We start from the raw sequence: 18,756 nt of genomic DNA, 5'->3' as shown, positions 1-18,756 counted from the left end.
GGAAAAAAAGGCAAAAAGTAGGTACTCTATGTCTTTTCTTATATATGTATTCATTGTTCTAAAGAGATTCCAGGACTCACTCAGTGTTGGTGTCCAATCCATTCTCAAACATTAAACAACCATTGGAAACATCCACATTCAAATCCTCACTAATAGCTGAGCCCACACTGAATGCACACCATATCCGTGGCAAGGGGAGGGATTTAAATTAGCAGAGATTTCCAAGTAAACATACCACATTACAAAAATCCAGTTATAGTCAATCGGATTAATTTATCTTGATTTAGCACAATATGACAGCTTTTAGATTCAGGAAGCTAAATTCTGTTCTTGGTGGCACAGAAATCAGTAATTTTGAGTGTATGTAACTGAGAACAGAAGTTAAGCTAATGACTAATTCCAAGCTGATTAACTCTTTCTGGACTCCTGCCAAAACAGATGCCCAGAAGTTCTGTAATATCACTTGGAAATACATGGTGTCCAATTAGGACCCAACTTAACTCACTGTCTTCAACTCGCTGACACCACTTCGAGTAGGGGGGATTAGGAAGCTCAGCACAGGTAGAATTTTTGCATCAGTTGTTCAATTCTGTGTAGACACTTTTTAGTGCTATTCCTGAAGGTTGCAACTGAATGATTGCTCATAACATACAAATCATAACTTCTACCCACCCCAACCAAATGAAAAAACCTTCAGTGCAGATGGACGTGACACATTCAGTCACAGAGTATTTCTCTGAAAAGAGGCCATATGTTGACGTACCCACTGGAACCACATCCTGGTACTGAGCTCTGCTGACTGTATTAAATGTGCTAGATGGTCTCGGTAGAACTGGTGGTCCTGAATGACGGGAGTCCTCTCCAACCTGAAAATGTACATGTAAGCACAATCACTGCAATTCATGTACATCTTTATCCACATTAAAGATCAAATTCAGTTCTTTCATTAGCACCATAACCTCTATTACCTCTGTGCATGAGGGGAACTTCCCTAAACTTAAACTGGAAAGAATTTTGTGGCTGAAACAGCAGGATAAAGAAGTGAGTTGACATTCAGCATGGCAAATGAGTCCCAAACTGGTAAAAATATGCTTCTTATAATCATTCAGGAGAACTGTTATGAATTTTTTGTGTTCTCCTTCTGGAAGTGAACCGTTGCCTATGAACATTTTTTTTTTAAATGTAAAATTGTTCCTGGTAGCATCTGTGATGTCAAAGCAACTTCCACAATTTTCTGTATGCTGAGGCTTCCGTTATTCCTACAGTGTATTTTCTATTTTATCTATATAAGGCATTTTGTTCAACCACTTTTTCATCCTCTTGGCCCTTTATGTTTAATTCTCAGTCCCTCAGCCTATACATAATTGTTATCATGTGAACTACACTTCCACACTCCAAAGAACTCCAAAAAATCCAACTGCAAAAGATCAAGTAATTATAATGGTTTTGTTAAATCAAATCTCTGTCATCACAAAGCAGCAGAAGTACTGAAACATCTTCCAAGATCTCTGTGCACTCTGATAATACTCTTTCAGAAGAAAAAAAAATTCCTGTAGGCACTGTGCTGGAAAATGAGTAACATTATTATTAGCTCCAGCTTCATGCTGCAGTTCAGCTTTAGCTGAAAAGGCATTCCTTACATTAGTTATTGTTTGCTTTAGAGCATCTCCCTATAAAAACTGGGTCAATGGCTTGAAAACATTAAAGTTCATGACAAGGCAAATAAAGTATTTTGAGATTTTTTTTTCATTAAGTATTCATCTTTCTGCAATAACATACAGAAATCAATGGGTTGATTGATCAATGGGTTAAAAATAGCTACAAATATGCAACCCTTAAGTCATAAGGGCAGAAGAAAAAATGGTTTTCTGATTCAAACATATGCATATAAATGAACATCATAACATCATCAGTCCCAGAATGGGAATACTGTATTGTATTCCTCTGTTTCAGATTTCTATCTTGAACTATACTTATATTCAAAATAAAGCTACAACTGTAATTGTATCAAATAAATATTTCTAAAATACCATGCAGAAACTAGGATTTAGGAATTTCACGTATCTTGATGGAATAGGAAATTCATGCAGGAAATCAACACTGTATATGCAATATAATGTGATGACTTCCTGCAGGTTATGTTGCAGTATTGACAACTTCAAGCAGCACAGCTGACATTTATCTTTTTGATGCAGAGCTTCTGCACTCTGAAGTGTAAAAGAAAGACAATCGGTGTGTATATTTGGTAAAGTGAAGAAAAAAAAGGTCTGCTCTCTTATAAATCAAACAAATACTTGTTTTACCCTGTGGAAGACTGAAACAGCTATAGGAAGACACCTCCAGCTGTCTTGCTTGCTGCAAGACATGAGTGCCTATGAAACACAACCACATTGACAGAAAATACTATTTAAAACCATTTGTAAAATGTACCTGGGGAGGGAGTGGGTGAGTGGTGAGGAAGAAGGTAGGCTCTGGAAAGTACCCCTTGCAACTAAACCATATTCATACAGGATATGACAAGACATGCAACCAATGGTAAAACACTCGCTGCAGCTCAGCGGAAGCTCTGTTAGAGAAGTGGCAAAGAAGATTCATGCCTGCTCTGAAACAGCTATCTGGCAGAACTTCATGTGCCACAACTCCGAGCTAAAAATAGGATAAACCAGAGCATCTCACTAGCTATTCTAATGCATATTCCTCTTTGTGTCAGGGGATAGCCTTCCTCACAGCAAACAGTACGGATGTTAAATAACAACTACAACTGAAGTTTGAGTCATTGTAAATACACATTTGCTCACAAGTGAAAAGAATTTACAACTATATGGGGACTGCTGGTGAAAATGGTCCACAGCGACACCAGCAATAATAGACACCAGCAGAATAGTCTTTTCCATGTATTTCTGTTTAGAAAGCAGAGATAAAATACATACCTAAGTACATATAACAGTCTGACAAACCCATGTGGTAAGATTTTTTTTTTTACACTTACTCAGGTAGTTGCACATCTGGATGTATATACATGTGCATTTCCTTTTTTTTCTCTTATTTGCAGAGCTGTTACAACATAACTGGCAGACAACAAGCTAGACGGCAATTAAGTATTGACTGTAAAAGACAGGATATCGATACTCGTAATCTGTAATCAGATGCTTTCCTGTTGTTAAATGGGGTTACTGAGAATTAAAAATTCATGCCTGATTTTTTTTTTTTCCTGAAGCCATATATTTATATATTTCCAAAGAAACAATGAGGTTTCTGGTTGACAAATAAAATAATAAACGTTTATAGCTGAGTACCATCCAGCTACAGGACAATCATGCCCGTTGCGACAGAATGGAGTTGTGAATGTAATGATGTGAAAGAGTGAATGTGATGGGAATGACCCTAAACACTTGATGGCTCCTGACAAGGAGGAGCAAATCAAACTTACCTCACCAGCGCTGTGGCTGCGTTGCCTGGTTAAGTGCTGCCGATGGACTAAAGCACTAGTGGGCCTGCTGCTCTGCAAGGGAAGCCGAGGGTCAATGAATGTGGTCGTGCGGGAATTGTGGTCAACAAAGAAAGCCTAGAGAAAGAAAAAGGAATGTTTAGTCAACTCTGTGATGCAAGACTACCCAACCACCAAAGAGTTAAATGGCTAAGGTTAATGTGTATTCAGGCTCTGATGTTAAGCTTTGGAAAATCTTTTTCATGTTGCTGTGGCTCATGAAAAAGATTCCCTTCAGCAGATGAAGCATAACAGTTTTTCAACTCACTGGAGGGATGAATTCTTTAATACCTTACTTCACTCATGTCTGTAAAGCCCTTTGAAATCTTCAGCTGACAAGCATCAGAAATTTTATTACGATCATTAAGAAGAGACTCAAATGTTTAATAAAAGTCATCCTTGTGTGTGTTTTTTCTCTTTCATTTCCTTATAAACATCTAAAAAGATGTCATTAAGTGGCAAAACTATTCCCCTTTGTGATCTATTTACCATATAATTATGAATACAATTGGGCGTGTATTTATTAAGTGCATGATTGCATCTTATGCTGCACCGTGATTACAGGTCAAAAGGCATTTTTGCCATCCTCCTGTTGCAATGTTTGTTAACCTAAAAAAACATCAGTCAGGGGCAGAAAGAAGGTGGCAACAAAAACATTGAAACCAGGTAACTGGTGAGAACAACCACATACTGACTGGACAGCCATTTGCCAAAAGCAAGGTCACAGGAGCACATATCCTGGATAATGAAAACCTCCTGCACTTCATTCCAATTTGAACCAAAAAAGAAGTTTCTAAGCCCTGAGATTTAAACTTTTTCCAGAGCTAGTGTTGCACTTGGAAACCAGCAGTCCTATTTCAACACACTTTAGGTTTTTTTGGTCACAATGCTGGAAACATGTGGAAATAGCAAAAAAATAAAATAAAAAAGCCAGGTTTTGAGTAGAAGAGTAACAGGAAAGTGACATCTGGTTTGAGGAATTGAAGAGTCTGGAGCAGCAGAGAGGTGGTTAGGGACTGCTGGAACCATTTCTATTTGTGATACCAGTGAGGTACTTTGACCACAGTTTCAAAACAATTCGGTCCTGCAGTGTCAGCAAAATAAACATTCCCATCTTCCCCTACCCTGACCACTTGTTTCATCCCTTGTGCACCCCTCCTGACTTGTGCTGGCACAAGTGTTTGTGTGGCCAAGCAGTGAACCCAGCTGGGGAACTGGTCCAGGCTAAAATTACTCTCCTTTGTCTGTTTCCCTGCTTCTTCCTCTAACCTCAGTCAGCCCACCAGGGACAAGAAGAGCTAGATCTTTCAGCAGCCTAGAGCATACACGAAATCATTATTTCAGGCTGCTTGGTATACACAGAACAGAGAAAATGGAATTCTTCTGACTGCTGCAAAAGTAGGCAGACAAACCAGTGTGCCATGCTATATAGCAACTAAGTATTGTTATGGACAGTGGTGAGAGAAAATGTTATTATTTCCAATTCCCAAGGAAGGGTAGGTATATGGAGCTGCTAACTGAGGCTGACACCTGGCTGTGCAGGAGGCAGGAGGGACACCAAACCTGCAGAACCTCAGAAACACTCCAGAAGAGGGCAGCAAGCCTCCTACAGCTTTAACAGCAATGCCTGAACTTGCGACCTGTGTGTACAGGCAGTGAATCACATCACCTGAACACTAATCAAAGGAAGTTTAGAAGCTCTAAACTAAAGAAGAAGCTTTAAGAAGCTGTTCTCACCAGCTGAAATAGTTACAGATATTTAAGTGAAACAATGCTCCACAGTTCACAAACTATACGGTGTTATCAAACAATTGCAATTTTAATTGCAGTGTTTGAGCCTGATGCAGGACTTGTTCACCTTGACAAACGATGATGTCAGCAGCAGCACAAGCTTACCTACTAGAGAACATAAAAGCAGTGGGAAAGCACTGTGAAAGCATTTCTAAAATTTCAGTCTGGGGCCTGGGAAGTGACCAAAAGGGACTGTTGGAATGTATCTAAGCTTTTTGAATTTTTTGCTCCTGATTGATAGGTCTACTTCACTTACTAACAGTTAATTTGTTTGTTTTGAAACACTTTATCTACTACTTTATCTAGTCTGGCCTATGCATATTTATAAGATATGAAGCACTTTCATCAAACCAAAGGTCGGTTTCATTAAATCAACATTATTCTGTAAAATCACATAGGAAAAACAACAACAAAAAAAAGTACCAATTCAACAGTGGAAAAAGTACTACCTACAGCTCCACTACACAGTTCTTTGACTCAATGCAGCAGTCTAATACTGTATGTAGTGCTCTTTGGCATTAAATTTAAATAAACAACTAACCTTAAACAGTAAGTTTAAAACAATCGCGTCTTATTAAGTATGAATGCTTGCAGGCCAGCTAGTAGCAGCATACTTTCAAATATAGCATAAATTACTACTTTAAAGCTTCATTGAAGAAAATAATTTGAGCTTCAAACCTTTAGGCTAATCTGGACATTGGCACACAGCTCAAAATACAGTGCATCTCACAGTCTCTTTTCCAAAAATCCCTTTCATATCTCTTGTTAGCTATAATTCATAAATCTATAAAGCTTGAAGAAAATGACGTAAGATTGGTGTGCCAAAACTGCATTTAATCCATTAAACATGGATAGATGCCTAAATTATTTCTTCCTATTCAGGACATTAATAACCAATCACAATTTGACCACAGAAAGAAAGAAAAAAACAACCCTACTATAAACTTACTATTTATTTTAACATCTAGTGGAGATCTATTTAAAAAGCACACACATTTACAGGTGTCTTTAAAATATTGCCATGTGCCTACACATATTGCACAAATGCCCTGGGGTGCTTACGTATACATGCACATGGCAGCACACAATTTCAGAATAGTTGCTCAGACTGGGTTCAGCCCAGGGTCTTCTCTGGCCTAGATGATGCTTCCTGTTGCTGCCTTCCCCAGCAGCCCTCTGCCTCCCTGTGTCCAGTGACTGATGACTGATCCATAATGCTGATCGGATACTCTGTCTGAGATACAGCAGACCCTTTCAGAAGAACTGTATGCCAAACAGGTTTTATCCTCTGAAGGGGATAGGCAGAGGAGTCAAAGAAGAGTGGGCAGTTGGGCTTAGCTGTGCAGCTTTGAAGGGAGTTCAGAGGTAGGAGGTCCCTGTCTGCGCATAGAAGAGAGCCTGCAAAGAGGACAAGCCACCAGAACTGCAGTGACATCGGGGTGTATAAACTCTGCTGTATTAGGGTCAGAACAATCACTGTGCCTCGCGAGCAAGAGCACCAAGCCTCTTACTACAATATACTTGCAAAAATAAAGGAAAACCTCATCTCAGCAAGAAAGAATAGGCAGGGAAAAGAGACATAATTATATATTGTGGCATGGCTAATTTCTATTTGCTTCTCTATAGCTTATACTTTAATAAAAGTAGATTGAGTTTTGGTTTTGTTTCATAAAGCACTGGTCTCCATGTACTGGCCATCATCTCTCTCAACTGCTGAATAAGCTTTCTTACTGGCCACAAGTGCTGCCTGTGACAAAGACAATCCAACATAATGAGAATGAACAATACTGAGCATAATTCAAAGTGAAGAAATCCCAGCGGGGATTTATTCAGTGCTTCCTCTTGCTGATTAATGTTTGTCATAGTATTACTGTTACCAAACACCACACCAGAAACCCAGAGGCCTAATTCTCTCTATGGAACACCTACTGCAGTAAATTGAAATGGCCGTATTCTTCAGAAGAAAACTGGCCTCTGAAGGACTGAACAGAAAAGGATGACATAGAACAGAAAAGACAGAGAGGTGCAAATGAGAAGGTTAATATAATTGCACATCCCTATCTAATGGGAAAACACGGTATTTTCTCAAGTCAATAAATCCAGGAAGAAAACAACCCTCAAGCACTTTTTCTAGCCTTCAATTTAGGAGCTGTCTGCAATCTTTTCAAGCATCAAGACTATTATTTCTATGGACAGTCACAGCTAAGCCTACGAAGACTGATAAAGTTATAAACTGATAAGCTTAGTGAGCCTGTAGTCCTAATTAGGACATCTCATACAAAATGCTAAGCCTTATCACTTTCTCACATGCTAATCAGTCTATTTTTAACCTTAATATCTTTTGCAAAGGAAATCATATTCTAGATAGCAAGAATGCACTAGTTTAAATTTACATTAAAATTACATTACTATTGTAAAAATTTGTCTGTTTTTCTTTGATTTTAAAATATTTTGTTAGAACTTCATAAGCAACATCTGTTTTGAAAAGCAGTAGAATTTGCAACCATTCAAGATCCCTGTTACTTAATGGAACTCATTAAACACGGTTTCTACCCAGTTAACACAGCCAACAGAATGAGCATCCCGAGGGCTTTTGAGAGTACATTGATATCTCAGAAGCTGATGAACACTGGAGCTACTTAGCATTTGGATGGAGGATTCACCAAAGAAAATTGTTAACTATTAAAGAAAATAAGACCAAATAATAAATGCTAATAAATTCCACTTGAGATGCTGAAGCTGACAGTTAGAGAAAAAAGCTCATATAAATACCTCAACAATAACTAAATCAAAATCAGCTGATAAAAATTAAGCTTACATTTAAATTTTCTTCTGAGTACACAGGCAAAACTCACTGTTGTTTTTTTTTCAACGTTCACAGAGCTGCACACTAGATAATTATTTTCAAAAGAAATTTTTAATATCCAACTTATTTCACAGTAAAAATACTATACCATTTTCTACCACTTTTCCTTGTAGCAGTTAATACACACTTACCAGTCTCCTTCTTTCATATAATGTTTTGTCAGCACAGATAAGAAGTTACAATCTACTTTTTACAAAAGAAGAAAAAAAGGATGTGCACCTTTTACATTTGGAGAATTATGTATATTTATGCTCTTGTTAAGAGCAACCAAGTAAGTCTTAACACTAAAACCTCCAAAAATCAAACATTCAGCAGAGCCACATATACATTACAATTACCTTGCCCTGATGGTCATGTTTCATTTCCCAACCTCTTGGCAGCTCCAGCTGTTTGTTAGCAAACATGTTTAGGAAGCCAACCAAATCACGATTATGCTGGTAGCGCTCAAAATGGTGGGTGTCCCGCCGGACTTTGGTGATCATGTGCTTCAAACACGTGTTATTTGTAAACATGCGGTAGGCACTCTGAAAAACACATTAACAAAAGTACATAATTTTGAAAGATAAAATTTCTTTTTACTACAAAAAGACATTTCCACCATAAATAAATCATCTTAACCCTTAAAAATAATTTCCAACTAAGCCACAACAATAAAAAAATGGTCATCTTTCTCCAGTTTTGGAATAAGTGTTCAATATTTCTTTTTTTACTTTATATGTATGAACTTCTGTTATTGACTGATTTCAGCAAAGTGTGAAATACTCTATTTCGGATTCCTTTTACCACACTCTTGTCCCTGGAATGGTGAAGAATCTTAATTGCTAAAAATTAGAGATTTCATAGATATTCTCTGATTTCTGGAGTAAGAGTCAAATGCAGCCACAGAACACTGTCATAAAGCTGGTAAGATTTTCTGCAAGATAGACACATATATCCTTGTAGAAATTTTCACAACTTTATATAAATATTGTTTCTACCTACACATTTTAAAAATATAAAAAGATGGGGGGAAGAACCCATTAATTGCATGCCCATGTGTAATGTATCTAATAAAATTAAAATAGAAGAGTAAAATGAGAGCACTAAGGTATAAAACTTCAAATAAAAGGGAAAATAAACAGTTAATACCCTTTTCTCCAAAACAAGATCCCAGACAACCAGAAATCAAGTCTTTGTTTCTGGATTAGCAATAGACAGAAGCTAAAACATAGGTTCTCCAATTGCACTGTGCTGTTGCCTAAATCACTCTGTGCTCCTACCTCTACTCCCTGGTCAAATGTCTTATTCACTTCTGCCCTATTTCAAATATTGAAGGTAAAGCAGTGCAGAACAAGCAGAATTATTCAGCCACATTCAGGCATGCATACATGTCAAAATTAAATTAACACCAACCAGTAATTAAAAAAAAAAAAACACGACACTGGATTACTAACAAGTGTGCTGGCAGACAATAAGTTATTCATCCCATTACTTCTGTTTACACTATACACCCCATTATGCAAAGGAAGAAAAATACTGAAACAACTATATAGGAAGAATTACTGAAGAACAGTTAAAATAGAAAACATAAATTAAGATGTCTTTTTGTTCAGCATGATCTCTAATACATTTTGATGTAAACCTGGCAACCTGGGGAGTATACACAATCCCACGAGCAGCAAAAAAAAACTTAAAACAGAAGCTGCACTTTTCATTCTGAGAATTGTCTGTCACCCTCTGCAAAGCACAATAAGAAAGCTATTGTTTCAAATAAACAAGTGAGCTTGGTATCCTAAAAAAGATGAAGAGTTGAGTCAAAAATAAAAATTGTAGTAGGTCTAATACCAACTATAGCCATGTCTGATAGCTCACCATTTGCAAGGAATGATATGAGCATTTGAATGTATCCCACCTCCCTAAATACTGTCAGTACCTTAGTGTCAAACACTGAGTAGTCTCTTTGCATGCAAGACATCCATGTATATAAACGCGTATTTATGGAAGGTTTTTTTACCTGTACAAACTATACTCACAGGGTTAGAATGCAGCACTGTAAAGAACTCTGGGCTGATAAGAAATTTCACAGGGGGAGACTGGAGCAATAAAGTAAGTCTGGATCTGGAGGTAGAGTGAGGCAGCACATTCTCTCTTCGAAAATCTAAAAGCAAAGTGAATGACATCCACTAATAATCATTACCAAAACACTACTGCAAACAACTACATTAAATGGATTCACACAAGAAAGAAAAGCACTGGGTATACAATTATTTCAGACATATTACATGTTATAATTGCACCTGAAATGTTTTTAATATAGCACTGATTATCTTGAAAATATCAGAACTTGAGTTTACAATCATTTAAAATAAATAAATTCCAATCACTCGGGTTCCCAAGCACGTCCGTAAATATAAATTGCAACGAGGTCCCCATGGCAAACCTATGAATGTTAAGAGGCCTTTAACACTATTTACTTGATACTCTCAGAATCATGAGAATCATGTTGGGGGAGAAAAATCAGGGGTATAGAGCAGTTTCAACAATGTACTGAAGAATAGTTACCATTTAAGTAAAAAATAAAAATAAAAATAAAAAAAATTACACCAAATGAAGTTCCATTGAGATCTGTATGGATCTGGTCCGATTCATTACTTCTATTAATGACTCAATAAGGAGGACAGAACTTACTCCCACTAGGAGTATGCTGCAATAGCTGGACAGTGGGATGGAGAAGATTGAGAAACCATAGTGATACATTAGAAAAGTGAAAAGATCTATATGCAGATATGGATAATCAACTGCACAAACACAGGATAAATAATCAGTCTTCCATGCTGAAGATCTGCACACAAAGGTCCAGGTGTGATTTTTGCAGATCAAAGACTGAACATTGGTGGTTAGTGTCATTCAGGAATAAAAAAAAAAAAAAGGAATAATTATGTGTAAGAAGTTTTGTCTGTAAGACATGGGAAGTTTCCAGTCTTTTCAGTACAACAGCCACGGACACATTTAGTTTTCTGAAATATCCCTAAGGAGCTGCAGACTAACTGAAGACAGTCCTGAGTGCACCAACAAAATAATTAAGAGATATAACAAGGATAGGAATAGTCTATTTCACAATGTTACAGAATATCCACTGATTGCATACAGTAAGGACACATTAGTTAGAATTTGCCAAGGATGGGTTAGGTGTTGCCCATCCTATCTACCTTCACCAAGGAAATGAAACAGGTGACTGCTCAAAGTCCTTTCTAGTCCTATATTTTATGCTCTTTCTCCGCAAATGTCTCGCCTATATTTTAACCCAGTCAGGCACTGACAGAAAAAGGCTCTGAATCTCACATTCATCTCTTCAGCACATCAAACAGGGTGAGCCATAATCTTCAAAAGTAGACAACAATGAAAACAAATGGCAACCCAGATTTTCAGGGGCAAAAATTATGTTCTGCCTTATGTCACTAAATAAATCATCTACAGGATGAATGCTCCATTTAGCAAGAAATAAATCCTTTTTTTTTTTTTTTTTACCTGCATTAGAATGGTGAAAGTCAGTTTCCTCTCCAGCTCCATCCACTGCATTTGTATGCTCTTCAGGCCTGTCATTAGTCATTGTTCTGCGGATGCTCTGGTACCTACAGTTAGAAAACTATACTTTATATATAGAATATGATAACTGTGATCCACCTCTGGTTCCGAGGGACTCTAATAATGAAGTCGGGCTTGCCCTTCTTTTCTGCCTTGTAGGTTACCATGCACTAATCTCTCTAATTTCAGCATCAGGAGCCTTTTGAATTTCTGAAAACCATTAGCAGGTAATTTTTTTTTTTATCCACATAGCTGTTGAACACAGGTGGGACACGAAAGCCTTAGAAGCCCACATGCAACATAAAAAGAACAGTCACATAAAAATAAATACATACGGCCAGCTGCAATAGCAACTGTTCATTGTTCAGTCTTACCATAGTGAATGCAGTTTTGTAAGCACACAATTCACAAGCAACGATGGTAATTCTTACCGGCGATTCAGCTGTTCCATTTGCTGTATGGAATTTGACCGCTGCAGAATCTGTGGGGCCGGGGGGGCTGTGGGTCGCTGCCACGTTGTTGTCCTGTTCACATGGTCCACATAAAAAATTCGTCCATGGCTGTCAATTCGAGCTTCCCAGTCTAAGTAGCAATAAAATACTGTGAACTATGGAGGTGTTCAGTTTTATTTCTGTATTTATTTTAGCTCTTTGTAACTGAATCTAATGTTCCAAGTTTCCATTCCTCTATTACAGGATGACTTCAGCACAGAACTTTCTCACTGAAAGGCTAAGAGATACGGCTTTTCCCTGACTGTATTGTATAAGTCAAACTCCCTGTAGTAGTTTAGGTTCTATGGAATCCATATGTAACTAAAAGCACATAAAGATGAGATGAAAACTACTTCAGTAATCCAAGGCCTAAATAACAAAAACCTTGCAAACCTGCCATTGCTTTTACCCATGTGGTAGTAACAGTAATACTGTCAACTTCTTGTGCAAGCAGTAACTATAATGCTGTCCCAGTTTTGGTTTTGCTACAGAAACTATGGAAAACATTAGAAGTCCAGCACTAATCATTATGGTCTGTTGGATCTCTGCAACCAGTGTTACAAAAGACCAGAATATGACATCCCTAACTATTAAAAAATAGGAATCATTTCATTTATTAATAGTACCTAACATCCAGTCAGGTTGAAAGAAAGAAGATAGCAGCATGAGATCACCTGAATATAGTATTTCTTCTCTGTCCATATTATACACGTGATTTTGCATAAAATGTGCAAATCATTTAGCATGTCATCAGCTGAAAAACAATCTTTAAGAGCTCAGAAGGTTTCTAGGAGAGACTTTCTATATTTCAAGTCGAGGTGGAAACATCAGTCCCTGCAGTAACATTCAAAAAAGCATTGGCAGGCAACCAATTCTAAATGACCGCTGCTCCACGAGGAAAGAGGGGATAGAAAAATCGTGACAGCAGAGAAGGAAAACTAAATTCTACTGTAAACTGTTTAGTACTGACAGCCTTAAAACCTCAGGCTTTGTTACTACATGTGTATTATGACTTCTGTCAACAACTGAAGGCAGCTAAGCAGCTCACTGTGCTACACTGTAGGGTGTGAGTTGACTCACAAAGAGGTTAAAAAAAAGTTCTGAGATAAACTGAATGTATCATCTCTGCAAGACTGAGTATTTTAGCTGGCCACAATGCAAATTGTTCTTCTGTCTTTACAGTTCATAATCAGAACAGCCTACTAGTGATTAGAGTATTATTACTGTAAGTAAGAGCTATGTAGGAAAGTAAACTTGGAGTCAGAAAATAATAAGAAACACCATAGTATAAGAATAAAGAGAACTGTTTAACTTTTTTTTTTTTTTTTTTTTTTTACAATTCCAGGAGAAAATAAGTATGTTGATGTCATCTTTCTCCAAATCCATAAGCAAAATCCAGAATTTTGTATTATATTGCAAATTAAAAGTTCAAAATAAACAAAATTGCAACAATGCAAAGGTTGTGGATTCATCACTGTACTTGCTATACAAAATATAATGCATTTCAAAGTTACTCCACAAAAAGAAAAAATAATTTCTATGTCAAAAAAGAAAACAAACATTTCAGCATTCTCTGAAAAAGATTCTCTCCCCTAAAGAAAAAAAAAAAAAAGAAAGAGATGAAAGAGATGATTCTGTGAAAAGTTCAAATTAACAAGCAGTATCTTTCTGATGAAATAAAAATACATGTTTCACCATTCCACCTAGATTTCAAACCCTTAAATGCTGTATAACAGCTGAGATTTTTCTTGTAGTGATGTCTATTTCCAACACAGTCACCGTTTCTGTAATGTGGTCTTGAGACAGAAAGAGCAGCTTTGCCTGCGTTTGTCATAAATAAGCAAGTCTGAATGCTTGTGCTCTAAAGTAAAGGACTTCTATCAGTGCTGTGATGGACAAAAAAATCTTCCTTTAGTCAAACTGTTGTTGGTTAAACATGTTACAAAGGACTTAGCTTGCTAAATTGTGAAATTTTAATTGATCAAGGTTGTGCCTTCAAGCTGATATTTGTTGATTTTTCACCAGGAATGTAGGAGTTCTAAATGTTACATGTTCTAGACAGACACACTAGGCATATTCTGTTCTAGAGACCTGTTCTGGGCAGAGCTTTGGCGAAGAAAATTAATCTAGGCAACAATTAGTATTTAGGATTTCATTCATATTAGCAGACAAATGATTAACATAAACGTGGCATTGAGCCTTGATTTTAAAGGACTGGTGTGTATATATATGCCCATGTACAACAATGTAAAATCCCGGCAAATGTCAGAAATCTTAGAATTCCACACAACCAAGCCTTTTCCATGAACATTCTAATAGTTTTTTCCAAGTACTTATTGTATCGTTTGCTTCTGAAACACAAAAAGCAATGTATGTATAAACCACGGTGCTATAAAAGCTGTATCTATGCATTTCTAAGTTATTACACCTATCTCCCATAATGTTCTCTGTCTTCTTCAGCATGAAAAATGATAAAAATGCAAATGAAGTATATGTCTCCCAGGCACAATTTTGTGAAAAATAATTCTGTTTTATTGAGGTGGCAGTTAATTAACTTTGGGATCTGTGCATAGGACTAATTTGTTATATGCACTGCTTATAACAAAATCCTCAGGGAGCAAAATCTTCTCATCACCTGGCATTCCGATACATGAGTCTATCCATGTTCTGCTATCTGGCTCTTTACAGCCACCCTATCCAATTACAGAGCAAGTGCAATCCCATTTCACACAGCGGAATGGAATCTATTAATTGCACATTAAATACCTGAATTCCTGGCTTCTTCAAAGTCACAGAGCTTTGCCACTGAGTTCACTGTGTCTGATTATTTTCTTTTCTAAAGCAATGTTTCCCCATTAGCCATGTAGCTTTTTCCATCCCTCCTTTCTCCTTTCTTTAAGCATCTAAGACTAAATAGATCACCACTGCCCACGTTTAAAAAAAGAGCATCAGTCCAAAAACTGCGAGCAATGTGTTTTCTGTATGTATTAAAGAAACGACAATTTCTCATTCAATTTAGCTCATCCAACAATTGCTCAATATCCAGATTTATTTTAATTCAGATGCCTTGACACAGCCTCAGAAAATGCAAGGAAAACACAGACACCTTTCATGTAATCTATGAGCAGAGAAAGATGTTAGACATTTCTTTGCAAATCATCACCATATATGACATATTCATAGATTTCACTGTGCTTTCTATCTTTCCCTCAGAGCGTGTCACATAGCATATCACCTTACCTCCCTACTCACGTGCGCTGCCTGCTGAAAAGGCAGCATCATGCCTTCCTAATTTCTCTGCAAATTTCACTTAGCAAGTCTGTATACATCAGGTATAATTATCATAACACATCCTCATAGTTTGCAGACTGAGCACAATGCCTTTCTCGAAACAGCACTAGACTTAATCATCATCCTTCCTCATTAAGAACTTCTCAGTTGTTTGTTCTCAGTTCTCACATTTAAAAATGAAACATAATGAGATCTCAGTAATGAGATCTTGGCAGCCTAACCCCCAATTAAAGTATGAAGAACCTCACTTGGTGGCAGAGCTTCGTCCACTCTCTGGTACCGACTAACATCCTGACGTACCGAAGGCAGCGACCTCAAGGGCTGATGGCCATTGGCTTGAGCACCTAGAAACAAAATGCCCACAAATTACTTTTCAGTCAATGTGGGGAAACCCTAAAGTTGCCTCTCAAGAGAACAAGACACACTAAAACTTCTGCAGGACTACGACGTTTTAGGATATATCTATTAATCACCTGGCCTTTCTGGCAAAATAAGTCATGTCTACAGATCAGGGTGATTTCTCTAGCACACTCTGCAGTCCTGGTCCTGAAAATGTTACCTCTTGTGACACGATGCATCCACTTGTGACCAATGAAAACCAGGGCTCTAACAGTTGCACGTGCCTGAGTTATATCCCACCAAGGGACACGGGCAAAGCTACACCCACCTGGCCACCACAGAAACCTGCTCTAACTGTCCACCGACCTTCCTTGCTGCAGCAATATTGATTAGCAAAGTATGGTGCGATCTGACACCTAGCAGAGAGTCTTAAATGTCTAGAAAATTATGTAAAAGAATGTATTGACAGTATTTGAAAAAATACCAAGACTATATTTTACCAGGGCTATACCAAGGCAATACCAGGGCTATACCAAGACTATATTTTACCCTATTTATAAATAGGGTAGATATGATTAACCACAAACATATGCAGAACATCATGGACTTCAAAGATAGGGAAATGAGCTCTGAACTTTTGAAATGTTACAAAAAAAAGATGCATCCAGAAATCCAATTTGATTGCACCCACTTAATTAGATCCACTTCAATCTCTGTAGAAAGAGAATGAATGATCCATTGTGAAATGTGCTTGAAAAAAATCTGCAATGTACGCATTTCTATTTTCCATGATTTTAGTGAGATATGAAATCCTGAACTGCTAAAATAACTTTATATATGGGAAAAGTTTTACAGTCTTGAGTAATGCATTCCTCTTTTCCCATGCTTCCAACTGTGCTAGGATGTGTCCATACACATAAGTAACTGCAAAAGGTAAGATATCAGCCTAAAATGTGACTAAAAAATTATCTAGCAAGCAGGGTAATATTGTGAAATTCTTTTCTTCACACTCCTTCTCAATACTCTCTCAAGAATTAGAATATATCCTATTTCAAAATAAACATGTTTTGTATATTTCTTTCTTTCTTTTTTTTTTTTTTGTTGAATCAAAAACCCCAAGTGTCTCTTAAACAAAGAATTAAGTCTCCCAAGAAGAAAACCTTTGAAAGATAATGACATTGATAATTGAAGATCTTTACTTTCAGATGTTCATTTTTAATTAATTTCTACTGGCTGCAGAAAGGTCACTTATCAGAGTGCCTCCTGCAGTTGTTACCTCCAGTAGCTCCTTCAACCTGTGCTGTGGCACCCTCACAGGCTGCTTGGGCTCCTTCTGTTTCTTCATCCTGAGACTGGCTATTGGCAGCTGCCGCCTGCAGGCTTCTTCTTTGCCAGATTTCTTCTGCTTCCTCTTGGTCTTGTAATTCACCTGCTTCAGCCTCCTGCACTTCCTCCTGAGGTAACTGTACTGCAGGCAAAGAGCCCGAAGTACTTGCAGCATCTTGTGTTTCAGCAGCTGGCTGAGTTCTAGCCACATCAGTGGCACAAGCTCCCTCTTCCTCTTCCTGAGGAGAAAAGGTGGGAGTCTCAGGAAACCTAGCACTTTCAAAAGAACACCGCATTTCAACTGAGGAACGGCGCACAGTTGCATTTTCGTTGCAAGAGCTGTCTGCCCCTTCCACATCGCTCTCCCCTTCCTGTCGGGTACTAGCCTCACTGACACTTTCCGTGCGAGCAGGGTCACTCTGCTCGGTTTCTGATGACAGCTGGGAAGGTTCAGACCCTTGATCAATGGATTCTGTTTCACTAACACCCCTTCTGCTCCCAGCAGCGGCATCTGCAGCTCCTGCATCTGTACTGCTAGGAGGCTGCTCTGCCTCCTGAGCGGCATACGACTCACTGCCAGCCTGCTCTGCTGGTGTTTCACTTTGAGAACCTTGGGGACTTTCCCCTTCTGCTAACTGTGATGGTGGAAGCTCTGGGAGACTCTCTGGCTGGTCATCATTTGAAGGCAAAGGAGCTTCAGAGGCTGAAACATTTTCATTCTCTGCAGGTCCCTGTGTTACCTGATCTGATGAGCAACTTAAACCATCTCTTTCAACACTTCTTGCAGCACCATTAAGCATTACCAAACCACCATCATCTTCCAAGGAAGATGGAAAACCCAGATCTTGATGTAGCTCATGTTCCTCTTCATCCGAGTCAATGTGAAGCATCGCATTAAGTCTTGTGTCAGTAGGGAAGCTACTCCTCAGTTTTGGGGAGGCTCCACGTGGACGTTCACCAGAGGCAGACGTCCCAGGTCTGGGATGAGCGTTGTGTTCTATTGCATCCAGATAGTCATTTAGTGAGTCCTGGCGACCTCTTGTAGGCGATGATCTTGAAGCACCAGAGGTTATCTCATCCTGGTCTGTTTCCAGAGTTGTACTAGTCCTTAAAATATGTCTCTGGATTGTTTCTCCAGATGATTCCTCAAGGACTGGACCATTGGAACACACTGTGGATGTATCGTGATGTCCTGTTGGCATGTCCTCATCATCAGAGGGGCTCCCCAGGTCTCCATTTACAGAGTTCACTCCTAGCAAAGTGCCGACTGTTTCTGGTGATGCATCTGCAGAGACACAACAACTGAATGTGAAACGTGTAATGCACAGACAGTTCATTATATTTTCCCATCATCACAGAAGTGATACATCACATCTTTCAAGATGTTGGCTTATTTCAATCAGGCAAGTAAGTGAAGAAAATGCAATTAAAACAATACAGGCATCTACATCATTATAACAGCAATCACAGAATTTTCTCTATATAAGTCTATCCTATTTTATAGGTCATAGAAAATTTCACAAGCATGGAATATTACTTTAAAGGAGTCCTATTTTGCTTTCAAAAGACAAAGCATTGCCAAGCATCTTGACAAACTGTCT

General features: G+C 38.1%; 1 protein-coding gene across 5 annotated transcripts in view; it reads right to left on the bottom strand.

The window, feature by feature from the left end:
* The window catches only part of HECW2 (HECT, C2 and WW domain containing E3 ubiquitin protein ligase 2), a 164,502-nt gene that overhangs the window by 38,920 nt on the left and 106,826 nt on the right, over positions 1-18,756 (bottom strand). For all 5 annotated transcript variants that reach the window (XM_084523310.1, XM_084523309.1, XM_084523312.1 and 2 more), the window contains 8 exons: positions 17,106-18,440; positions 15,739-15,834; positions 12,140-12,290; positions 11,652-11,755; positions 10,157-10,281; positions 8,483-8,668; positions 3,431-3,565; positions 764-866 (listed from right to left, as the gene is read on the bottom strand). In XM_084523310.1, coding sequence (XP_084379436.1) covers positions 764-866; positions 3,431-3,565; positions 8,483-8,668; positions 10,157-10,281; positions 11,652-11,755; positions 12,140-12,290; positions 15,739-15,834; positions 17,106-18,440 — 2,235 coding nt within the window. The remainder of the gene's footprint in view (positions 1-763; positions 867-3,430; positions 3,566-8,482; positions 8,669-10,156; positions 10,282-11,651; positions 11,756-12,139; positions 12,291-15,738; positions 15,835-17,105; positions 18,441-18,756) is intronic.

Source organism: Aythya ferina (genome assembly GCF_964211825.1).
Source record: "Aythya ferina genome assembly, chromosome: 6".
In the NCBI taxonomy this organism is placed as follows: Eukaryota; Metazoa; Chordata; class Aves; order Anseriformes; family Anatidae; genus Aythya; species Aythya ferina.
Note: the sequence above shows the minus strand (reverse complement) of the source record. Positions and strands in the feature narration are given on the sequence as shown.